This window comes from Tyto alba, unplaced genomic scaffold, assembly GCF_018691265.1.
Source record: "Tyto alba isolate M040663 unplaced genomic scaffold, T.alba_DEE_v4.0 Super-Scaffold_16, whole genome shotgun sequence".
NCBI classification, from domain to species: Eukaryota; Metazoa; Chordata; class Aves; order Strigiformes; family Tytonidae; genus Tyto; species Tyto alba.
In genome coordinates this window covers 4,790,672-4,813,850 of record NW_024881278.1, presented here as the reverse complement: position 1 = coordinate 4,813,850, position 23,179 = coordinate 4,790,672, and the positions used below count along the sequence as shown (strand labels likewise).

The 23,179-nt window shown below is 46.5% G+C and overlaps 1 protein-coding gene across 1 annotated transcript; it reads right to left on the bottom strand.

Moving 5' to 3' along the window:
• Positions 1-8,804: 8,804 nt before the first annotated feature.
• On the bottom strand, positions 8,805-18,887 carry LRRN4 (leucine rich repeat neuronal 4). The gene is made up of 5 exons (XM_009975112.3): positions 18,688-18,887; positions 16,277-17,000; positions 14,872-15,076; positions 13,207-13,344; positions 8,805-12,061 (listed from the first exon to the last, which is right to left on the bottom strand). The coding sequence occupies exons 2-5, from the start codon at positions 16,962-16,964 to the stop codon at positions 10,735-10,737; spliced, it is 2,358 nt and encodes a 785-aa protein (XP_009973414.3). The 5' UTR covers positions 16,965-17,000; positions 18,688-18,887; the 3' UTR covers positions 8,805-10,734.
• Between the last annotated feature and the right edge of the window lie 4,292 nt (positions 18,888-23,179).

Below are 23,179 nucleotides of genomic sequence, written 5' to 3'. Positions count from 1 at the left end.
CGAGGGGCGGCGGCGGGGAGGGCCCCGCCGAGGCGGGCTGGCTGAGGGCAGGCGTCTGCCGAGGGCCTGGGGGCTGTGAGGAACGGCCGACATACCTCGCCTTACGGCAAAGGGCACCACCACCCGGTCGTCAGAAATGTGGGGTTTTGCTGTTTTTGTGTTTTTTGGTTTTTTGTTTTTTTTTTTTTTTCCTGACAGGCGGCTGTCACAAAGCAGGTGCACGCCACCCGGTCCTTGGCCGTGACTTGTCCAGGTGTGCCATCTTGCAGTTCTTTTCCCCTGCCAAGCCCAAGGCCTGCAATGCCATCCCAGCTGCCTTAGGTAGCCTTTGAGCAGCTGTTTCCTTACATTTGGCAGAACCTGTTGCCAGAAAGGATTTTGAGTAGCAACCTTATTGCACGTGACAACATTAGACAGACTTGAATTACTGGAAAAGAACAGAAACCACGTGTATTTTCTTGTAACGCTCTGCTCTTCCCATGTATCTGATGGATTCTTATTTCAGCGTGTATCACCGTTGTAAAATGGTAAGCTTTATTACCAATAAAAATAATGTTAGAGTTGAAAGATAGGTTATATCTCTTAGGATGGTCTTGCCTTAGCTCCTGTATTGATATAAGAAGCTTCTGTATGCATACCGGTTTTTTTGGATTTCTGAATAACCATTTAAATTATTTTGTTCACGTTGAACAGAATATAAACATTATGGTTTAGCTGCAAAGCACATACTTGAATCCACACAAAGTGAATTACTTTGTGTTCAAAGACGCAAAGTAAGGCACAGCAGTTCAAAACATCTCTGACTGAAATAAAAATGCCCAAGTAATATCTAAACCAAATAATTTTTGCGGCATATCTCTTTCTGATTGGATGTGGAAAGTCAGGATTTATAATATGGCAGTTCCAGTAAAGTGCTCCCCTGTAGAGGCAGTTACACAAGAAATGTGTCCCTGCACTGGTAAAGTGCTGATGTCAGACAGTACGTTGTAAGAAACAGGCAAAGCTCTTGAGCTTGTTCTCTGTTTCTAAGTATCTTCATCTATATCAAGAGCTCGTTGCAAGTGAATTATGTCCTCATGGCGAGCAAGCAGTTCTCCAGTGCCAGCAACAGCTTTGTGTGGTGGTACATAAAAATCAATATATACTGTCCAAACAAAATACTGTTTGGACAGTATTGTTAGAAAAAAAAAAGAGGAGAAAAGACTCCATGCATCATCTCTCAAACATTTTTAACAGTTGCTTTTGAGTCTTTTTTACTGGATTTATGAACCACTGAAACACAGATAACTGCTCTTTGTCTGTTGGAGACTGTATACGGATAGAAGGTTTTGGAAGTACATGGTCTTTGCTTTTTTGTATTCAATTTTTTACCAGGCAGAGTAAAAAACAGTTTTAAGTATAAAGGTAGAGATACATCCAGGTCATAGACAGGGGAAAGGTCTACTAGTAAGAGTCTTGACCGGGATTTATATCACCTTCAAAATCACCAGAAACACATCCTAAATGACTGAGATCACTGCAGTCTCCGACCCTGATCTTAAAGTACATCAAGCAGCAATGGCAACAGTACTAAATCCTGGACATCTAACCCCAAAGCAACATTAAAGCTAGAATCAGTAGAGAGCCAGGCTTTTAGAAGAGCTACTGGGGTATTTTTAGGCAGTTGTAGCAGGCCACCTCCTTGTCACCTCAGGTTAGGGATCCTTTAGAGTTTATTGTGGTATCACTGGAGGTTACTGGTTTCTCCTGTATGTATACGGTAAGCGGTACAGCTACATTTAAGGGTACTGTGTACATTTGGACAGTGGCAGATGTTGCTTCTCTGGTGCTGAGCTGGGCTTTGGCTTGGGTTATGCCAGTGGCACAAAGGACCTGGTTTTCTGGCAAGAAAACACAAATCATATGCTATTACCATCAGTGAGCACGTGCTGCACAGTGGTGCACTAGGATTAGGAGTGAGGTTTGTTCAGGATTTTGAAGGAAATGGTTAGAACTGATGCTGTCACAACCACCTTGTTACACATAGCTCTGTGTCTGGCAAAAACAGCTCCTCCAGTGTTAAAAATCATTTGGGGTTGGAGTTCGTTCCACTGCTGGGCGGAGAGCCTAGATTTTGACTGTCCGCATGCAACAAGCTGCTGAGCTAAGTTTAGGACTGCTGTGGTTACCTTCTTACTAATAATGTTGGTCTGGCAGGGTTGCTTCTCTAGAGCTGGGCTTCACGGCAGAGTTAGGATGAAGGGTTTTGTAAGCTTTAGTCTATGCAATCAGGTTTGCACAGCATGTAAAAGGACTTGTCTGCCTAATTTAAAGGTTGTTAGGCACTGCCTCCTCATTCCGTGTCCCACAGAAACTCCTCGGGTAGGGTTTGGTTTGATCTTGGGTCATTGCAGGTTTTAAGGTGTCACTGGGTGGAGACTGGCCCGGAGCGCGCGTTGTGATTTATTACTTGTTTTGTGTCTGCTATCTGTAATTTAGATAAGCAGATATGTAGGGCTGTCAAGCTGTTGAGTTTTTAGGGCTTCGGCTACTACTCAGTTTTTTACTTCATTCTATGTGAAATGGAGATTATTTTTTTCCTTTTTACTAGTGCGTCTGTAGGGGCAGCCTTACAGTTAGGCTTCCTCCTGCAACGTCCCATTCACCTGCGTGTCGGTTGTTAATGTTGATCCAGGCAGAGGGTTGTGGAGAGACATTTCTTAGGTATTCATAATCCGGTGTTGCTCGCGGGAGAGTTATCTGGGATGGCTTAACATGAATCAGACTTGCTGCTGATGTTCAGCTTCTCGTCAGGGTGAAGGTTGAGGTTTCAGACAGCAGACCCCAAGGACCAGATTTGTTGTTAGGTCACGTTTAGAGACAGCACTCACAGAAGCCTTCCAGACATGTTTTAGAGCTGAGTTTAGACTCGGCGTTGCCTGCACATTATATTGTTTTGCTTAACCTCTTGTTATCATTTCTGGCCGTGCATTTCCACGGAGCAGTGAGACAACAACAAATCATACAGAAAACGCCCACACATGTGATCCTGGGGTTGTAATGTTATTTTTAGCTTAGTTTATTCAAACAATTAGATTTGTATGGTTAGTACTCTATCCTTCAAATAGGACTTTAACTTATAGACAAATTTGACTAAATGGGGTAGAAACTCCGCGTTTTCTGGCTCTGTGTAAATAGGCAGCTGCACAGAGGAGATTTTTGGTGAAAGGCACACTGAGGACAGAGCTCTGTCCTCCTGGGATGTTCACCGTGGCACAATGTTTCTGTGGCTTTCAGAGTTTTATTTTACTCGGGCAGAGGCAATGAACTGCTATCAACAGGAAACTTCTTTGAGAGTCACTGTTGTACAAGGTGCTTATGATTTCTGGGCAGATCATACCACCTCTCCGTCTCTCGATTTTTCTTCCCCAACGATTTCTAGTCTGGTGCAGTTGGGTGATTTTTTTACTAGCTGTTCTACTAGCAGCATCTTGTCAAATGGAGTCCTACTGTTGGGTGGACCTTGCTAGTTCTGCTGCAAGATGAACAACATGAACAACCCTTAGAGCATAAATATCATCAGTGGACACCTGATCATGTGGTTAGGACAAAATGGGGCTTCTGGGAATATTTGCATCTCTGTCCTTTTTACAAGGGGAAAAATGCCTGGGGTGGGTGTCTTTACTCCTTACTGCACTTGTGTCAGGCTAGATATGAACAGTAGTCTCATGTAGGGTCTTTTTTTCTTTTTTGATGGAGATAACTTGCCAAGTATTCTCAAGGCAGTAGTGATGACAACAAAAAAAAAATGGTTGCCAAATGGAGGGTGACATCATTTAACCTAACGGCCTTAGATAAGTTATAAAGTGCCATTCCTTAATCATGCTCTGCTATGAGTGAGTAGCTTCCTTAATCATGCTCTGCTAAGAGTGAGTAGCTTTAAACATTTAATAAACGTTCGCAGCACAGTGCCTTTGCGGCTCAGAATACTTTGCGCAGCAAGTAGATTTTCATTTTTCAAAGAAGAAGAAAGTCTCTACCTAATGCCGAGTGCGTGATTGTTTTCTCCTCTCCCTGGAGTCTCATCCTCGGGGTTCTGGCTCTCGGCGTCTGAGCGCGGTGCCCTGGCTGGAGCCCTGCAGGAGCTGCCGGCCCCGTGTCCACCTGCGTGGCAGCGATCGCTGCGTCCCCGCTCCCGCCGTCCGGAGGAGACAGGGAACGAGGATCCGGGGGGTTTATGGATTTTTCCTGGGATTCTTTTATTTGATTTCTTTTGATTTTCTCGGGTTCTCTCCTGCTCTGGGTGTATCCAATGGACTATGTATTGTGAAGACTTTTTCTTCCTTTTCTCATACTCCCTTCTGTTTCTTGCTAGTCTTTTCTGAGGTTTTTTTTATTAAAAAATCTGGAAGCTATGGTAAATAGTTGAAAAGGCTGCTCACCCAGCCTTTTCAGCAAAGGATCTAGCAAAAATGAGGACATATGCTGTGGTAGTATGTCAGGAAATACACAAAGTGCCGTACAAGTATTCCTACATGTACTTGTAGGTAATGTCATCCAGCACTGAAGTGTGAGGACTAAGTAGCAGCACAAAATACCATGCTGCACTGTGGTTTGGAAGAGAAGAAAAATACTCTATTTTCAGTGATTTTGTTCTGCTAAGACACTGGGGTAAACAGTGAATCCTGTGAAGAGTTTGCTATAAGGGATTCTTATGGATTCAGACCTTTTTATTTTGGAGACTGTACTTTAAAGGTAGCTACGTCAGAGTACTGTTAAAAATGTGTTGTGGCATGGGAGATGTCAGCTTGAAGTTATGGGTTGGTCAACTCTAGCAGTGAAAATGGAGGTGATTTATTTCATGCTTTCTTGGCAGCTCCTGACTCTTCAGAGGTGTTATAGCTGGGGCATGCAAAAACTTATGTTTTGCATACAGACAAATCAATTACATGTATCGGTGGGCTCAGGGCACTGATCTGCTTGTGTACTGAGTAACCAGATGGCACAGAAGCTGTGTCGGGCTGGACGTGCTGTGTAGGTCCTGAGGAGTGGCTCCCCATCCATGGTCCGTTTGTCTGCCCAGGGCTACATAAGTTGCTGCTGTGCCCTGGATCTGAAAAATCCATCAGCACCAGTTGAATCATCGGTGGCTTTTGAAGCAGATAAAGAGTTGCTTAGAAGGTCCCCATCCAATTATTGTAATACTCCACAGTAATATTATACGCAAAATGAAATTCAAGATACCAGATAACATAAGCATACTTAACTGTTACTGAGATTTATCTGTGATGAATCAAAAAACCAACCAATTCTTGGTTGTTTTATTTGGGGGTTTTTTGTTGTTGTTTTGTTGGGTTTGTTTTGTTTTTCTTTTGTTTTCTGTAAGTGCAACGCTGTGATCTTATCTCTGTTTCAAAAATCTACAATATTTTTAAAAATCTTATTGCACTTGTAGACTGATTTACCAGTTTTGGTTTTCCCAGACAGTAAACCCCTCCTTACTCTTAAGAAAAACTTCACATTTTTCCTTATCAGTGTCAAGTTGGCAGAGCAATTCCTGGTCATAAGGCTACAAAGAGAATTAGAGACAGGGACAGAGAAGCTGCTGAGTAACAGTCTATGGGACAGGGACTGCTGCTACTGTTAAGTCTTAGCACTCCTGCTTTCTTCCCCTTCAAATGTTGATAGGTAAGGATACACAGACACACCCAGGCGAGCACATGGGTAGTGTAGGTTAGCAAGCCTTGGTCTGTGGGGTGCAGGCTGCAGTACTCTGGTGAAAAAAATGAGTATTTCCATGTGGGAGAGTACCTGGGGAGAAGCTTCCACCCTCTCCCTCTAGATGACAGCAGAACACCAGCCTGGCTGTAAGGGATTGTTTTCTGAATGTATTTCAAAAGAACATTGTTGTTTGTTCTCCTGCTTGATTACTTTTTAAAAGAGGTTGGAATTACTGTTGTAATATATTGCCCTGCTTCAGAACAAACTCGGCATGCTTTGGACAGCTGATAAAAAGAAAAAGCAGCAGGAATTCAAGCATGTTCTTTTATGAATATCTGTTTCCGCAAACACGAAACATGTTCGCACCTGTGATAAATATCTCTGTATTTCACAGGCAAAGTGCGATTCAGACGCTTCTTGACAAGCAAGATCCTGAACCCTCGGAGGCACCCTTGTTTCTAACACCACATGAATGCATTTTTCTGGAGATCGCTGCGGAGGAGTACGTCTGTGCCCGCGCAGCGCTTGCCGAGCGAGCGTGGTGGTTTGTTTTTCGCATCCTTCCACGGAGAAGCTGCTAAAGCCAGCGGTGAGAGGTGAGCTCCCTGCCTCGTGCTGCACTGTCTCCCAGCCCGCCTGTCAGATGCCTCTCAGGCCCCTGGGCAGGGACAGCTCTCAAAAGCAGGCTCCCTTCTGTCGCCCAGGCGGGTCAGGCCGAAGCGCCTCGTCCTGCTGCTCTGGGCTTTCCCACCCAGCAGCTTCTGCCGCCCAGGACAGGGCTCTCGGTGGCCGCTTCTCTAGGTGGCAGCCGTTGCACCGAAGACAAGGTGGTCCCTCTCTGTTCCCTCACAGCCAGCAAGGCCTTTGCCTGCGTGGGTTCTGGCCCTTGGAGAGCTGCTTTTCTTCTCCGTACGGAGGCATTTTCGGGGATCGGCTCCTTTTCCCAGGGTGTTTCTGCTGGGAGTCTCCATGAGACTCAGTGACTGATTCTCAACTGCTGAGTTAGAGACGGAGCAGCATGTGCTCCTGCCATGACCCCCGGGGGATGCACCCACATACACCGTTGGCTATTTTGGACTTCCTTTGCTTGAACTTGGTTCAGTAGAAAGAAGAAAAACATGGACAAGTTAATGGAGAAGTTTTCTTAGGAACGCAGATAACAGTTTCATCTCGGGAAGAAAAGCCAGAAAAAAATTACACAAGCTCTTTAAAAAACATATTTAAATGCTCTCTGTGCTTCCCCCAAGTGATCTTCCTCTCACAGAGAAACAGGACAAGTTGAACTGTGAACAGTAAATGGGTTATTATTTTTTTTGTGGAGTTTTGTTGTTTTGTTTTGTGTTGGTTTGTTTTGTTTTGTTTTTAAGGGATTGGCTTTTGTTAGCTTTTAAAATTGTTTCAGAGAAGTTTGCCTGTCCCAGTCACGCTGCCAAAGGTTTACGTCTTTGGAGATGGAGGTATAAACAAGATTTGCCGTTGGGTGCACACAGGAAGAGAGGGAGGAACAGAAGGGTGGAGCAGAGCTGGGTTTAACATGGCTTCAGGCGTGGGTGGGAAAGTTTCCATTCAGCTCCCTGGTTGCTCCCCTCACTGCCCCAGTCCCCAGCAGCACTGTGATAGCTGGCTCTGCTGCTTGTGTCGATCTGCAGTAACGAAAATACAGGAAACGTCCAGACTGGTTATTACTTGTGTTTACAAGAATGAGAGCTCTGGATTTTGAGGCTGGGGCATAGGGATGGCATTAATTTTTTTTTATTATTTTTTTTTTTCCTGCAGTTATAGTGCGGTTACATCTAAGCCAGAAAATGGGCTTCAAGATAACTTTACCCTATTGATTGAAATACTGCTTGCTTTTTAGGGCTTACTTTCAAAATTGGTAGGTGCAGCAACAGTAAAAAATCTGCAATAGGTAATGTGGAGATTCAATTTTTCTAGAAATATGTAATGGTTTTAAGAACTAGCAATAGGCAGTGCTTTCAAATAAAAGTTTTATACCTGAATACTTTGAAAATATTGTGACTTACTCAAATGAAAGTTGCACTTTTGAATAATTGTCATTTTACCTGTTCTTGGGCTGCCACAGCTTATGTAAAAGACACACAGGTTCTGGGTGGGAATAGAGGGGAAGACTTTTTTATCCAAGCTGGAATTTTTGAAGTATGGCAGAATAAAGCCATTAGCTTTCTTCACTTGAAAATTATTTCAGAGAGTGTATATATATAATATATCCAAGGAAGTGTGTTTGTAGCTTAGCACAAATATCAGGAAAAAGCAAAGTAAGAGAAGCAGTGATTCAAATACAGAAAAAAGACAACAAAGTGAAGTTGGTCATTGCTAAAATAAACTCTGGTGAAACTATAAAGTGGTGGTGGTGGTGGGGAAATCCCATATTTTGAATCCTGCTGCTAAATCTCTTGCATCCCACTTGTGAAAGGGTAGAGTGTGATCCAGCAAGAGAGAGGCACAACCCCTGGCTGGGGGCTTTGTGCTTCAGGACAGTTCATCAGCCCAGATGAAACCGAGCTGTTGAGGGTTACTTTAAATTGGAGCAAGTGGGGGTGTGGGAGTGGGACTTCTTTATTTGTTTGGCTCCCAGGAAGGGCACTTTTAAAGAATGGGAGGCTCTGACTGTTGCCTTGGCTTGAAGGCTGTGAAGGCCTGTGAAAAGTCAGGAGAGGCTGGAGTGAGAGTTGGTAGGAGAAATCAGCGTGATACACCTGCATCTCACAGTGGGGAAAGGGCCAAGAAACTGAGGTTGGTATGAGGTTGTGCTTCCAGACAGTGTCAGGTTGGAGCGTCCCCTGGTCACTGACCCCCAGGGAAGTCAAATCCTGTTCCTGGCAGATCTCCCGAGCTTTGTGGCTTTCTAGTTAGGTGTTGCAGTGATTATGAGTTGCAATGTTATAAAGGGTGGTTAGACGTATCCTCTCAAAATCTCATTTTAAATGGTGTCCTGTTGCTTTGGACTAAATCATAGTTAAGCTGGAACAGTCTTTATTTTCAGCTGCAGTATCTTTTTTGTCCTCCTCTCGAGCTAATCTTCAAGACTAGATACGTCGCTATTCACAAATCTCTTATTTTGCTCCACTTTGTTTCTGGTAATACCGAAGATCCCAGTCAAGGTCTCTTAGAGCTATGTTGTACAAACGCAAGGGAGTGTATGATCTCTGCCCCAGTTTGGAATAATGACTCAAAGACTGAAGGTTCCTGCTCACTTCAAATCTGTTCCTGTTCACTAGACCTTCCAGAAAACACAGGAAAAAAATGGGCTGGAAGTAAATATGAAAAATGAGATCCAAACAAAGAAATGCCTGAACTACCAGAATGTGAAAATAAAGACATTTTCAAAGTGAAAGGTGATGCCATCCCTCCCAGCTTTTCCATTTGCAGTTTGCCTCTAGTGTGAGTTTTGAGTCATGGGGCTCAGCCAAGCTCAGGACAGGCACAGCAGGAATTTGCACTGAGCATCTGCCCAGTGGCGGTGTCGTTCCCAGCACTGGGGTAGGAGAAAGGATGAACTTGCAGGAGAGGTCTGCAAGCCCGTAGTGGTGAGGACAGCACAGGCCACATTATGCACATACAAAATGAAAGATCTTATGATCAGAGGACGCAAATTTACCATAATAAAAAAGTTACTATATGCTGAAAGTTTGTTCCAAAACAACAACATGTTTGACTTAGTTTCTCAGGCTAAACGTTGTTGATGGAAAAGACAACACGAAGATCTAGGTCTTTAACAAAGAACCAGAACTCGACTCTGTAACTTTTATTTCCATTAATACTGGAAGCATTAAAAAAAAAAAAAAATATATATATATATATATAAAATGCACAGAACAGAGACTCTTTTACACTGTATAGCACCTTTCACTCTGAGATCTGGGGGGATTTTGCATATTGTATCTGTACAGCAGTATACAGCAGCAGAAACATGCAGCTACTGGAACATAAACATACGGGTCTCTGAACAGGAAGGACTTGATCAGGACAGATGCCTCCCCTTACACAAACATATCTTTGAATTTTAATGGCAAGTTAAAGGCTGCTGAAGAACTGAGATACTCAGCATCTCTTATTATTTTTGTAGCAGAAATTAGCACTCAAAAGTACATTTGAAAAATGTCTGCATAGCTGTCTGCTGCTAGTGGATGGGATTTCAGTTTTTCAAGTCTCAGCAACATACCCATTCAATTGTTTTGTTGCTTGGCCCTTTGCCTCCGTATGAGGTAAATCATCAGCCTGTTAAAGCTGTAGATGGGACTGAGCAATCCTCTCTGCTTAAAATTGATTGTGAAGCAAATGCTAATGTGCTCCCCACTTCTGTGGGTTACTGCTGTACTGCAAACTCCTCACTGCTTGTAAATTGGTATTGTGGTAGCACTCGGGAGCCCCAGTTGTGGAAAACATCAACCAAAATTGGAACAAAACAATTATCCCTGCCTTAAGGATCCTGCACTGTCCTTTTCTACAATTCATCTTTCTTTTTCCTGAACTGAAGTTGGCTGAGCAGTTGCAGTCACCAGAGTTATTTAATGGAGTTAGATCTGCACTGCACCTTGCCACTGAGCCCAGGGAGACCTTTCTCTCACTCCTTCCAGTAATACTCTCTTTTGGGATAATACCTTTATATGGACATTAGAAGAAATTGAAAACCCAGCTTCACTTACATGAATAAAAGCAGAGGCTATCTTGCTTAGCTAGGTGCATGTTGGATCACGGTTCTCAGCCAACTGTATCCATGAGAGATACTGGAGGCAGACAGCTGGCAAGGCAGCCTCTCACTGTGTGAAATGTATGCTTCTATGTAAGTGATAATAAAAACAACTTTTCAAGGTTAGTGTCCAGGTTTGCTGCTGCTTGACCACCTTCATTATTAGTTTTTCTTCTTCTGGTGTTTTTCTCTCGCTCGGAAACGTAAGGGCCATGAAGTCTGATGTTTCACAGTTTTGTTGTAGGACATTTTGAGAGTCTCACAAAAACATACCAAGGTGATAGAGACAGTGGGCTTTGAATGTGTAGAACAATCACCTAGAGCTAATTAGTGGTTTGTAGTTTCAATGGATAATCAAATGCTGGGTTCTTATAAGAGACTAAGTGTGTACCATATTGCTCACTCTGAGGCTTTTTACATGCCTTACACAGACACACAGACAAAATAATTGTGGAAATGAGAAAGAGTCCGCTTGCTGCAGACAGAGCAGCAAAGACAGACTTGTAGCTGGGTTTTGTTTTAAATCTGGTGCATGAATTACCTGGAATTCCCTGACTTACTGTCTGACTTGACCCTGCTTTGTTCGAAGCAGTCATACAAATGTGGTAAGTGGTGTATGGTAATAGATTATACAGAGTGTACTGCCTTGCCGTGGAATAAATATTGTCCAGGACAAACTGTCTGTCCTCACTGCCTTCGGCATGAAGCATCAGCTCATAGGTGTGAACAACCGAATACGGGGCGCACCAGCGTATCTGTGCAGAGCTGTCTGTAACTTCAGACACCTCTCTGAGCCTCGGTGGATCTGGGATCTCGTCTTCCCTCGACACGCCAGGACATAAACATTGGGATGCCTTCTGAAGTTCACTGCACGGCTTCTGAAGGTGCCTGCAAGGGTTGTAGTCGCAGGAGGTGTATGCCACTTGCACTGGAGTTTCCATCGTCTGTTCATTGTAATCGTAGTCGTCTACGTAGTGTATCAGTGACCTGGTGGATGGAGGCTCCGACCGAGCACCAGCCCTCGTGGAGTTCAGCTGTGGAAGGCTCATTTGTGGTGTACCTTCCCCAGCTTGAGTGGCAAAGGAGTGAATGGAATGGTCAGTGGCACCGGGGTTTCCCGTTGCTCTAGTAGAATAATCACTAGTGGGCTGGTTGAATGTGCCTTTCTGGGGAAATGTCGCCTTGGTTGTTCTGAGCTCTCTCTTTAAATGATCTGCTTCAGTTGGACTCGTGGAGGTGTAACCTGAGGACTGACCATAGAGCTCTTTGAGAAAACTTAGGGAGGTGGTTATGGACGTGAAGGAAGGGGGATTGCTCGTGGATTCGGAAACTGCCGCTTCCTGGTGGGAGGAACTGTTGGCCTTCGGCAGCATCGACTCAGTCGGGTTAGCTGCCGTCGTCGTGCTCATTACATTCCTCTGAATTAGGGAGCTGGTATAAGTGTCTTCGGTTAGTGGAGCAGAGTCACTTGTTACTGCAGTAGCAGCATCATTACTGCTAAGGCTGAAAGCATCGTGTTTGGGAGAGGGTGTGCTTGAATCGGGCGGCGTAACGTTTCTCTCAGACTGGCATTTATCGTAAAGCTCTAGCAGTGAAAATGATGGTCTGCCCCAATCGTCCTGGGATGTGTTGCAAAAAGTCTCCCAAGCCCTGCAGAGGGAACAAGTTAGAATAGACAAGATCCACCGGAACATTACAGGCTCCTGTAAGGCTGCTTGGATTGGAATTGGCAACTGGCTGTCCAAATCCAGTCTTTATATTAAAGGAGACATGAGACCTAGACAAAAGCTAGGTTGTCTTAACAGTACTCCTGTGCTTGCCAGATGGCTTTCCACAGCATTGGGAACACTGGATTTTTGTTTTCGTAAGATGCAGGAATATCTTTTGCCTGAAGGAAGCTGCCTTTGGTACAAGGACTGTGAACCTTAACAAGAGTGTTGGGGTTCAGGGCAACTTGTCGTAAAGGGTCAGAATTTAATGCCACACTACGAGGGGAACTAGTGCAGAGACATATAACAGAGTTCCCAAGATCCTTAAGCCATCTGGTTTAGGCAGCTGGAGCTGTGCTGACACGGGGTGTGCTTTTAAATGACTAAGCTTTATTCAGACATGGCATGTTTTTGTAAAGAATGCAACTGTTAAACCCATCCTGATGAGAAACAATCTAATTTTAACAGTCTACTTCCCTGCTCTCTCTGCAACAGATGACAAATCTTCTTGGTGGCCTTTCAAAAGGAAGAGAGATGATACACATGCAAAGTACTTCTTTCAACTACAGCTTACTGTAATTAGTCTGTAAAACTGTGGGAGAGCATGAAGACAATAGGTGACAAATGATGCTATTTGCAAGGGGTTTTGTTGACTGCCGGTGCTGATGTAGGCTTTGGGAATGCAAGGGCAAGGAGGAAATCATTTGCTACAGTTCTTTCAAAGTCTTCCAGTTCCTGCTCCCAGTGCTGGTCCATCAAAGCCACCAAGCCAGCTCAATTTTTACCTCCAGCTAATAGAGAAATATGAACTGAAATAGAAAATAGGCTATTCTCACCTTAAAGTAGAATCCCCAGCTAATAACACGTTAGATTGTTCTACATATGCTCATCGCATTTGCCTACATTCATGTGTAATTCAGCCATGCTTTGTCGCTGAAAGGGACTTCATTTTGCATTTTGTCCTCTTATGGAAGGGAAGAACACACCAGAATTCGAGTAATTTAGACGGTGGTGAATGTTTGGTCCCCAAATAACTTACACCTTTAAGTCTGAAAAGCAACACTTTACCTCCTTGAACTCACTTACTTTTGCAGCACAACTTTCTTGGGCTCGGAGAGCAGCCAGGAGAGCTGGCAGTCACATAACAGAGGATTTCCATACAAGTTGATGGTGATGCTATCCGATGAATTGGTGTTCCAAGGATTAAAGGAACTCAGGTTACAGCTAGAAGATGACAAATACCATAATTAGCAAACGCTGAGCCACCTTCCAAGGACTGGAATGTTCTTAGTATCCCAGTGTGTGTAAGACATGAAGCAATATTCCCAGTTCCCTTGGAGGTTGCCAGTCACCAACACCGCTGTTCCGCACTTTAAAGTCCAGGTTAATACCTGCCCATCTCTCTAATTTCCCCAGTGTAGCTGCTGTGTGTTAAAGCATAACAATCAATCGTGAGGGGATAACACCTTTAGAGATGGCAACTGGAAGGGAAAGGACTTAGCACGTGTCAAGGGTCTTCTGTGAAAGGTGATCTCCTCTCTGCCATTATGCAGTCAGTTCACTTTTCTTTTATACTGTACCGTTTCTCTAGCTTCTTTCTCCGTGTGCTTGTAATGGCTTGACTTTCTCTATGAAAATCAACCTTTTCATGTTAATTGCCTCTGGCAATCTAGACTCTCACCTACTAAAGTCAAATGTCCAATACAGGAAGACCTTGCTTGCCTTTACCTAAGCTGTCCTAGATGCAGAAAGTGTGATAATGTGACCTCCCTGCGGTCGGAGTGCTCAGATGTTCTCTTCTGTCTGTGACTTTAACTGCGACTCCTTTGGTTTTTAAGTTTGGGTCATGATTTTAGCACTTTGCACTGGTATTCCTGCAGGTATTGTAAAGTGCTGTGTAAATTCAGGGTGGCAATCTAGTGGGGGATGCAGTCTGGTTTTGCTTAAATGTGTTTATTTTCCTGAAACTGGTTCCTAGAGCACAGCCAGTGCTCTAGCTCTAGTGTTTGTTTTCTGATATGCTTATAATCTGGGCGTATATTATAGAAAGCTTTTAAGGTGCTCTCCAAATCTTTTCCTTTATGCTGACTATTCTGCGTGCAGTATCCCTACTCTTTTTTTGTTAAATCACTCTCAGACTTTTGTTTCCCTTGGTATTTCAACAGGGTTTGTGACACACCAAGTCACACTGAGGTGTTACCTCTAGAATAAGGGCTAAACCATTGCTTTTACTAATGCTGAACAAGGAACTATATTAATCTCTCATACTAAAAGTGGGACGGAAAGGATTTTTGACTGCTTCCAAGGTGCAGATTTTAGGAAACTGTCAGCATTCATCCTTTGTAGAGCAGGGAATCCTCAGTGACCCGCTTCTCTGGTGAGACATTGCCACTGTAGATGTCGGAAGCATGGTCTGTATCCTAAGTGGATCTACACTAACTTTAACAGAGTTAATGAATTCATCCATTCCCCTGGGAGATAAGGCACACAATGGATGCCATCCCAAGCAGCTAGTAACTGCATTTTGAGTCCCAACCTGCCCCCTTGGGCTGTATCAGCTCTACATCACAGGCTTTATGTGGTATATCTGAGGATAAGACAGCATGTTTCTCCATGGCACGCAAGCCCATACCTTCTTCCTAAATATTTGATAACAAGCAAACCCTGCATAAAAGTGAGCTCCCAGGCACCGCGGTGCTGTGAGGCAAAGGCAACGTTATGTGAGGAGGAACAAAAAAGAAAACAACTCACTTCTCAAACGAGAGATGGGTCAGATGAGGAGCACTGTCAAACATCTCTGTCCTCACGAAACCCAGTGAGTGGGAGTCTTGGCAGTTCAGCTCTCGGAGATCAGGCATGGATTTGAAGAAGTCAGTATCGAGGCTTCTTAATCGTGACATCTTTGTCAGGTGAAGTGATCTGAGGTTGGGCAAGTCTCTGGTCCACTCTGGTTGAACTGAAGCAGAAAAAAGGTTTATGCCTGTTGCCTAAATAGAGCATTCATGTGGATTTCTGCCTAGAAAGAAGTATTGAATTCACAGAGATATAAAATATCTGCATCTATTCTCTTTGGGAAAGGGATAGAACAAAAATCAATACATCTGTGTGTCAACACCCATGCAATCACATTTTTGTAATATCACCTGCAGGTCACGCTGTCGTAGGGCAGAGGAAAAGAAGGGAAGATAAAAGGGCAATAAAGCTGATAAGAGATATGCAGTAACATTCCTATTAGGTGAGATTAAACGAACGAGGATTTCTTTGCTCAGAGAAGTGGTGTCTGTGGGGGGAGATTAGAGATGTCTTTGAAATCCTGACCGCTGTGAGAAAGGCAAATAACTTCTTATTTCTCCTGGCACAGGAAGAATTGACAAGAGGCATGAAACAGAAAAAATAGGTCTTATACAAAAGTCCATTTCCATTTCACAACTGAATTGTGTAACTCACTACCACAAGAGGGATTAGGCAGATTCATGGAGGAAATTTGGTGCTGTATTTGTTAAATGTGAGTTGAGGTGAAACCTCTAGCTTGAGAGTCCCTAAGGTCCTGGCTCTGCCCCAGGCTGAGCACAGCTGGGTAAGGCATCCAAGGTCTGTCCAGCCTCAGCACCTCAGTTATCAACTGAGGCTGGCAGGGGAGGGAGACAAAAGAAAAAAATCATGCTGTAAATTGCTCAGGGCAGGGATTGTCTCCCTGTGGGGAAGTATTTGGCTGGTTGCGGTTGACACAAAAAGCCTCTCTCGATGCTACTTCAGCACAGTGGTATAAAGCAGAGCGTAACTGTGGCGATAGACAAAGATTTCAGCAGTGTGTCTGGAAGGGGAAACTACTTTCCTCCTGCGTGTCCCAAAGCTAACGTCAGGGCTGACAGCGGAATCTGGGTAGAAGTGGGTGACTACAGTGGGACAAGCAGTCCCGCTTGGTGGTGCCCGTTCTCCCCAGGAGGTTGGCCTCTGTGAGGGTTTCCCCCCCAGCAGTTGCACGACAGCTGGAGAGCACCTTGCATGCTTGGACAAGCTGTTTGCAGCGTTCAGTGTGGGGTGCTCCCCTGCCACCCCGAGCTCGGCCAGGGTGGGAGCCATCGCCCCAGCAAGGCTTCTGCTCCCCTCGGCTTGCCCAAGCCCCATGTTTGCAGTGGGAAATCCAGAAACTTACTTTTCTCAAGAAAGGTCCCGCTCAGATCAAGCATGTTGATGGTGTTTCCAGGCCTGTTTGTGGCCTCACTGGGAGAGGTGCTGATGGCAAAAGCAGACTCCCTAATTCCTCTGCTGTCGTCCCGCCCGAGCAGCGTAGCAGAGAGGTTCAGGAACTGTAGCTGAGGGTAACAGGAAAATGCTAGCGGCTGGATTTCGATCAATGGATTTCCAGCCAGGGACAACCACTGCAAGTTAGGCAGGGCAGAGCTGTGGCACGATGGCACAGACGACAGCTTATTAAAGCTTAAATCAAGGGAGAGGAGACTGCTGATGGCTTCAGCTCCCCACCTAACTGCCTGGAGATGGTTCTGCCTCAGCGAGAGGACGCGCAGCTGTGGGAGGTTTGCCATCTCCGTGCCATTCACCTCTTCTAAGAGGTTGTTGCTGAGATCCAAGGTCTGCAGGGTCTCTGGGAGGCAGACGGGGAAAGCTGTCAGGCTGCTGTTGGTCAGCTGCAGGGTGATCCAGGTCCTGTTCTTCTGATCCTCGCAGGACCTGCCGGTGAGATTAACGTTCTCCCAAGGGTCTTCCTGAGCTAGCTGGAAATAGGTGGTGATGTCCCTGGACGCTGGAAGCTCAGCACTGCTCACTGGGCCTGACTCTGTGTTCCCCACCAGCAGAGAGAGGATGAGCAACGGTGAAAACATCCTTCTTCTTAGTGGCTTGCAATTAACTTGCAAGATCTGTTTGGGTTTTGTTTCAGGGAGGGGAAAACAAAACATCACCATTAAGAGCGAAACTAAATCCCCCCAGGCAGCTACAAGCTATTTAAAAGTGAAACATTCACAAGTCCTTTCCTACTGCATCCAGACAAGCGATAATTAATGCCTCTTCTGTAATTAAGCCTAAGTAAACATGAACCCTTGGGGACAGAAGTATCATGCAATTTTAGCCGGAGTGTACCTACAGGTTTTCATGCAGAAAGCAACCAAGCTGTGTTGCGTGTCTGGTTCCCACGCCAGCACGCTGGGTGCCAGCCTGGCGCCCAGAACAGCAGCAGCGCAGGAGGTGAGGTGGGCTCCCCACCTCTGCTCAGCTGCCTCTCTGCAGTACAGGGAGTGCTGGTGCTACTCCAGTATAAAAATAGCAGTTGGTACTGTACTGGACAAGCTGCAGGAGATGGATATCGCTGTGTTAGGGGACTTGATTTTTATACCTGATGGTGTATTGCTCTCTACGGGGCAGTCCTGCTGCATAGTGTCCAGTCTGGCCAGCCTGCTGGGAGGACTTATCTAATGGGATGATACCCAAGCAACAGTTTTGGTTTTTTGTTTTTTTTTTTTTTTTTTTTTTTCTTTCTGTGAGTCTGTCTGTACAAAGCAAATGTTTGTGTCCAAAGGCAGGGGAGGCTTGTCAAGCATTAAAGGATGTAGGAGCCTAAACTGGGCTGAGCTGCAATGGCGTGGGCAGGTAAAAGTGCTTTTCTATGTTAGGAAGGGCTTTCCTTCCCTTAGCAGAAGTTGAAACAGGGAAAGTCCAGGGCTTGTGACGGCCACAGTGGGGCCCCCAGAGGTACTTTGAGACTTGCCCTCCTGCCCTGCTCCTGACCTGCTGGCAGTGCCCTGACTGCCAGGCAGCGGCAGGGCTGGGGTCCTGCTGCCGGTGGGTGCCACGGACACGCTACGTGCTCCAGCTGCTGGGGAAAGGATGCACTGAAAATGCAGCTCCTGAACCACATTTCGGTCAGAGCGGTCAGAAACAGAGAGTGTGCTCCTGGATCAGGGCCCAGAGGGCCTGGGTACCAAGAAGCACGTTATTCAGTGTTACAGTTCCCTCTGTGCTCCCTCCTTGTCCCACCCCGGCTTTGTCTTTGTCATTTAAAAAAAAAAAAAAAAAATAGTCCTAAATGACTTGTCCAAGGAAGCACAGGTAATCTGTGACAGAGGAGGGAATTAACCACAGCCCCAAACTAGTGCTTTTCTTACTGAGCTGTCTTTTGTGCTGCCAGCCAATATAATGATCATTCCTCATCCAAAAATACATTGCAGTGTGGTGGGGGGTGACTGAAGGCCCATGTAGTATGAAATACCTCAGACTTGTTCCAAACCTTAACAGCTACTTGCTGTTCCCTGAAGAGTGCTGGGTCTTGCCCAGACCGTCATCTGTTGCTGCTATCCCAGGTTTGAAGTAGGGACCAGCAAATTAGTATATTTGACCAGCAAAACAGTGTATTTTGGTTGCCTGTGTCCTTTTTGTCATCTGGAGCTGTGCAAGAGCCAAGCAGCTTCAGGGCTTCCTGATCATGGGAGCTGCTGGATTCTCTGCTCCACCACACATGGCAGGGAGAGGGTGGGAGGAATTGGACTGTTGGATCCTGATCTTGGATTTAATCTTATTCCCCACCTCTAAACCGCATCCGCTGGCACGTACCTGTCCAGAAGTCCTGATGCCTCGTGTCCCCGCTCTGCGTGGCTCCGATTGCCCGGCCTTGATTTTATACACTTGGGTGACTCAGCCGAGAGCGTGAAATGCCTCTTTTCAGTTCCCAGCCTTCCCTGCTCGGGGCTCTGCCCACAAGCGCAAGCGAGGTTTGTTCCAGGCTTGCTCCCCCGCATCCAGCTTTTCCCTGCCCGGAGAGGGGGTGGCTCCAGGCAGCTTTCCCCGCTCCCCTGGCCCTAGCAGGAGGTGGGCGGGAGGGCTCTTGTTTCCCAGCTCTCAGGCAGGGCTGCTCCGTCTGTCTTTGTCTGAGCAGAGGGGGTTAAAGGGAAAAAAAGCTCAGTGCCTGCAGTCCCAACTCTCACGTCTTCCACTGACAGGGGGGAAGGGAGAGGAGTGATTGTGTTTCTTTGCCGACAGGTCAGGATGATGTAAAGCTAAGGCTCTGTCTGCTGACATGGGCTGTGCTCGCCTTCTAGGCACCAATAAAAGGCCTCAGGTGTTTATATTTCTCTCTTAAGTTTCTTGCACTGGGGAGTAAGTCCTGGAAACGTTCACGCAGGACAAATGACTCTTCTAAGGAGGCCCTTGGGAAATGTAAAAAGCGAAGCTCTCACCTGCTGCCCCTGCAGAGAGGAATTCTCTCGGCCGGTGCGGGGAGGGTCTGCGGCGTCTCACGCTGCGTGTGACAGACTTGGAAGGCCTCCCCCCATCCCACTGCGCCTGGGTTGTGCTCTCCGGTCGGCATCTGCCCTACCGCCTGTCTGGGGAGAGTTCCCCTTCTGCTCCTCCTCTCTTCCTTTGCTGGATAAGTAAGACTGACAATATTCCATCTTCCACCAAGGGACCTTTTCCTGAGCTGAGTCTCTCAGCATTCCCACCATTCAAATAATAATGAGGCTGGTCAAGAGCTGAGAGTAAAGCCAGGACATGGAAAGGGACGAATTGATAGAGATTGTTCCGAAGTAAAAGCAAAAGGGTGATTGTTCAGTTGCTGCTATAGGACAATCAATGACTAAAATTTCCAGGGAGAACAGTAGTCGGTGCTTTAATTTGTCAGGAGAACAAAACAGTTCCATGACACGAAGGCAACACAGACCTGTACGCTTTGGTGCTAAAAGCAGATAAAGGTCTTGCTTTCCCCAAAAACCTTGAGCCTGCATGTACAAAGACCTTATCTACTGACCGTGTCATTCATTATCTTAGTGGGGATAGAGCCTTGAAAAACACCAGAACATCCACAGAACAAGATATTGCGGTTCCTTGGGAGGCTGGGCAAGATGTACATGCTGTTCCCATGTGGAATGGCTCTAAAGCAAGACAAATAGTTTCCTAAACGAGGGGCTAATCCCACGGATTAACCCCGGTGGAGCAGCACCCAGGCCTGTGTTTAGGGCAGCGTGCAGGCCGGGTGTGTAGGCACCAACAGGTACTTTCAGAGATCTGCAGTCTGCTAGGTTCAAAGGGCAAATTGGAGCAGGTTAAAAAAATCTGAAGAATTTGGTATAATAGGAGGAAAGTCCAGCTCCAGCCCAGGCTGGTGGAAACCCCGCCGTCCCTCTGGCTTTGCAGGCCTGCTCCTCTTCAGATGCTGGGGAGCGGGGAAGTGGCCTCGCCTTGCCTTGCACTGTTAAATACCCGTGTTGTGTTTGCTGCCCTTAGCTCGGTATTTACAGACAGTGAATTTTCATTCGTTATTGTATTGGTTTCAGTCTCTTAAAAAAACTACCTCACGAAACTTCATGAGCCAAATGCTGTCTTACTTTTAATGTGTTCAACCTTAACGGCTTCATTTTGGAGGCTGAGACCAGCAGCCTTGTACAAGAGGAGAAGCGGCCCAGCAAGCCGGCCACTCGTTTCAGTGAAGGTGGGAGGGAGGTGGAGCCTTTGCCCAAAGGCGCTTGAATTCTGAGTGATACGATGAACCTCTTGCAAGAAGCAGAGTACCCTTGGAAAATGAGCTTTTTTAATTTTTTTTTATTTATTTTTTTTTTAATTTTCCACCTTTGTTTCTGCTTTTTGGATGCCCAGTTTTTGAGGCAGGTGTATCTTCCCAGCTCTTTGCCTAGTTGCAAACTCTAACCCTCTGGAATATTACTGCTGTGGTACATCTCAAACAGCTGCCCAGGTATTGGTGAAGGCTCCCCAGGGCCGACTGCAGCCCTCTGCACCAGTTTCTTTGAAAATACCTGGTAGTAGCAGGCATAGATTTCCCCTTTGTGAATCACTTTGGCCTGCTGTGCCTGTCACAGTGTTTCTTCACGTTTTTCTTCCTTTTCCTACTTTTCTAAGAATTTCAGTGGCAACCCTGGGGGAATATTCACTAAAGGCAGGCATTTTTGTCAGCCTGTTCACACAGATGATGCACAAATTGTTGAACCAGACACCCCCTCCCTGGGGCTGATTCAGTGCTGCACAAACCCCCTCTGCCTGCAGGAATGCTAGGGATGAGCCCTGCATTCCTTAGTGACACCACGATAAGCAGAGCACAGGGAGAGCAGCAGAAGGCGAGGATGGTACCAGGCTGGAAAGTTTAAGAGATGAATGTTTCTCGCTGGCTGTGATCCAAGTGATGGTTTAGAATGAAAATATCCTGAAAAAAAATCTGGAGAATGGCTTTTAAAGCCAACAAAATGAAAGAAGTATTTTGCAGGTCAGTCTGCAGAGCAGGCACGCTCATGACATTTTCCTACAGAGAACAGGGAGAGAAGGCGAGAGCAGAATTATTTAGCCTGAGGTTTCAGAAAACTATGGGGTGTGTGTGTGGTTCGTGCAGTAACGCATGCTGAAGGCAGCGGTGAAATCCCCTGCGGAATCCGTTGTAAGAACAGACAGCAGCCAGCTGAGGCTGGTGGTTATTTACCCTCACCTGACTTTGGTTTAATTAAGCGTGATGTACAGAACGGGGGTTGCAGCTGAGCTGAAGTCTAAGTTTCCTAAAGGTTTTTGTTTTCATCTAAACAGCATTCCTGTCCAGGATTTTGTTTCTCCATTGTGAAATTTCAGGGCAGTCGCCCTTGTCCTGCTTTCGCTGCCCCTGTAAAACATCTCCCACATCTGGCACTGTGCAATTAATAACTTGGTTACTACAGACCACCCGACCTGTGGTCGCTAACCCTGTGTGTAAATCGGGTGGCACCAAGAAGGGCAGCCCAGGCTCATCAGGTCGCTGCCTGAGTAAGGGAGGGGGTGGTACCCCCTGCGCCTTCGGGGAATGTCTGGAGCCTGGCTGGGGCGGGATGAAAGGCGGCTGGATGCTGTGGCTGGCCCCGAGCTGGGCTGGGGCAGGGGCCTGGCAGAGCAGGCTGGGGGAGGCCTCCTCTCGGGATCTGCCGACCGTATCCAGCCTGGGCTGGCGCTGACGGAGGTGCAGGAGCGCGCTGGGTCGCGCCCTCCTGCTCCAGCCTCTCCAGGGGCTGCTCGTAGGACGCGCAGCCCCAGTCACGCGCGGGACGGAAAGCAGCTGGGTAAAACCAGATTCCGTGCTGAAGCGATCCTTGCCCATCACGGAAAAGCCTTGCAAGGTGAGTGGAGCAAGGTGAAAAGATAGCTGATGATCTGAAGAAACATGGAGAGAGGACGGTAGCAAGGGATCATTCCCTTAAAAATAAAATGGGAAAGGGTGGGGCTTGCAGCCAGCTGGGATGAGCTGGCAGAGCTCTTCCTAGTAGAGCCCAGTCTTTACTGGAAAGACAGTGACACATGGAGCGAGGTGGAGGGAGGGGCAGGAAAGAAAACCAAAATATTTGATCGTTTCTCTGAAATCCCAGTCCAGCCAATTTGGACTGCAGGTAGGCTTGTTTGCTTAGCAGCAAAACACGCTGCGCACTCTGCTAACGAGAGCTGCAGCCAGGCTTCCCGCACCCCTGTGTTCACAGGGTCAGGTCATTCAGACAACGAGTGGCAACCACCGGGCTTCTTGGCAACAGTCGCGTGGCAAGTTCTGCCCCGAGAGTGGCAAGCTGTGCTGGGCGGCGAGCACTTTGTGGGAGTCTGTCATTGCCAAACGAGGGGCTGGAACACGGGCACGGTCACGGGCCCGGCTGAGAAGCCAAAGTGGGGGCTGAGTCTGGAGGGCGGCCGTCTGTGGGAGAAGTGCTGGCACTAAGACGTGCGTTCATCTCTCCCACGGCACCCTTGGGCAGGTTTTAAATATTGCGAGTGTTTGGATTTGGGCTGTTACAAGTGGTTCTCACACTCTGAGGAAAATACTCGGCCTGTGTCAAGCAAGTGAGAAGTGGGCAAGTCCCCTACGGAAGGAAAACTGGATGGTCCCTCAGCCCCTGTGTAAAAAGTGCTGAGAGGGAAGTACAGAGGGTTGGGGAAGCAGGCTGTATTGGCGCTTTCTTTTGCAAAATGTAAAGATATAGTTAGCTTAAACTGGCACAAATTGGGAGCGATTCCACTGCAGCCTGCTGAGAAAAGCTGAGGACATGGCAGGAAAATCAGGGCTACCTGGTCCCAGTGATGGTGAGGAATTACGGGG

Bases quoted from the DNA above. Each gene is read 5' to 3' on its own strand.
- LRRN4 (XM_009975112.3), bottom strand. From the start codon at position 16,964: ATGTTTTCACCGTTGCTCATCCTCTCTCTGCTGGTGGGGAACACAGAG. The intron at 15,077-16,276 runs GTAAGTTTCTGG...TTTCTGCTTCAG, and splicing joins CGGGACCTTTCTTGAGAAAA to TTCAACCAGAGTGGACCAGA. The intron at 12,062-13,206 runs GTAAGTGAGTTC...TTCCCTCTGCAG, and splicing joins AAGAAAGTTGTGCTGCAAAA to GGCTTGGGAGACTTTTTGCA.